Source organism: Vicia villosa, linkage group LG6, assembly GCF_029867415.1.
Source record: "Vicia villosa cultivar HV-30 ecotype Madison, WI linkage group LG6, Vvil1.0, whole genome shotgun sequence".
Taxonomy (NCBI): domain Eukaryota; kingdom Viridiplantae; phylum Streptophyta; class Magnoliopsida; order Fabales; family Fabaceae; genus Vicia; species Vicia villosa.
The window spans coordinates 151,620,881-151,621,915 of NC_081185.1; the positions used below are offsets into that span (position 1 = coordinate 151,620,881).

The 1,035-nt window shown below is 33.4% G+C and overlaps 1 protein-coding gene across 1 annotated transcript; it reads right to left on the reverse strand.

Annotated features, from left to right (window-relative positions):
- Nucleotides 1-353: 353 nt before the first annotated feature.
- LOC131612782 (uncharacterized) lies at nt 354-1,035 on the reverse strand. Its single transcript, XM_058884528.1, has one exon. The coding sequence runs from the start codon at nt 971-973 to the stop codon at nt 476-478; it is 498 nt and encodes a 165-aa protein (XP_058740511.1). The 5' UTR covers nt 974-1,035; the 3' UTR covers nt 354-475.

Genomic DNA, 1,035 nt, shown 5'->3' on the forward strand with positions numbered 1-1,035 from the left:
TATATATACATGCAGTTCGGTTTGGTTTGGATCGATTTTGAAAAATCAATTCGAAATCCGATCCGAACTGTGCGGTTCTCACAAAATAACATCCAAACACATTCAATAAACTTTGTTTTCGGTTTTATTAAATCGATTTGGAGTTTTTTTATTTGGAATGATTTGCATTTGATATGACATTCAAAAGAAATAGTGAAGTTATTATAGGACCATTTTAGGAGAAAGTGTCTCTCTTGGGATAGCTATCTTTTCATTTACGTACGCAAAGGTCTACTAATAACATGATCTGATATACTTTAAGTCGGTGAATATTGTTTCAAAAACAAAAATATTTAAAAGGAACAATAAAAATATATAGGAATAAATTTCATTTCATTTTAAATATATGGGAGTAACACCTACATGATGAGTAAACTTAATAATTGAAATTTCAACTGACACCACCAATCACATGAACCAATAGAGAGATCCAAAACTAGACCTCTTTAACACCACCAACAGTTCCAACAGTTTCATTGACTTTCTTAATCTCTTTCACACCACTTGATTTCTCATCAACTTCAAAAGCTGAAACTGGAAAAGTCCTAGAAAGTCCAGCAGGAGTTTGAAAAGTGATTTTCCCAGTAGGTGGATCATCAACATAAATATCACTAAGCGTAATCCAAATGAAAAGCTCTTTGGTTTTCACACCACTCAGTTTCTTAATCTTACCTTTCTCAACATGAGCTGTAACCTCAGTAGCATAAGAAACAAGTTTTCCAATCTTTTCAAACTTGTGTGTTATGCTTTTCTTCTGTTTCAACCAAACAAAACCTGTTTCTCTGTTGTAACCAACTTCGATGATGTCTTTCAATGGTAACAAACCGTTGGGGAGACTTATTTCAGCAAGAAGCTCTTTGGATTTTAGTTGACACATTTCATCTCCATGATATACCTCTGATTTCGATTTGATTTCTTCGGTTACCAACGACATCGTTTTGAGTTGTTAATGAAACAATGGTTACGACTGTTTGTTTTGTTGTGCGGTTTCAATAG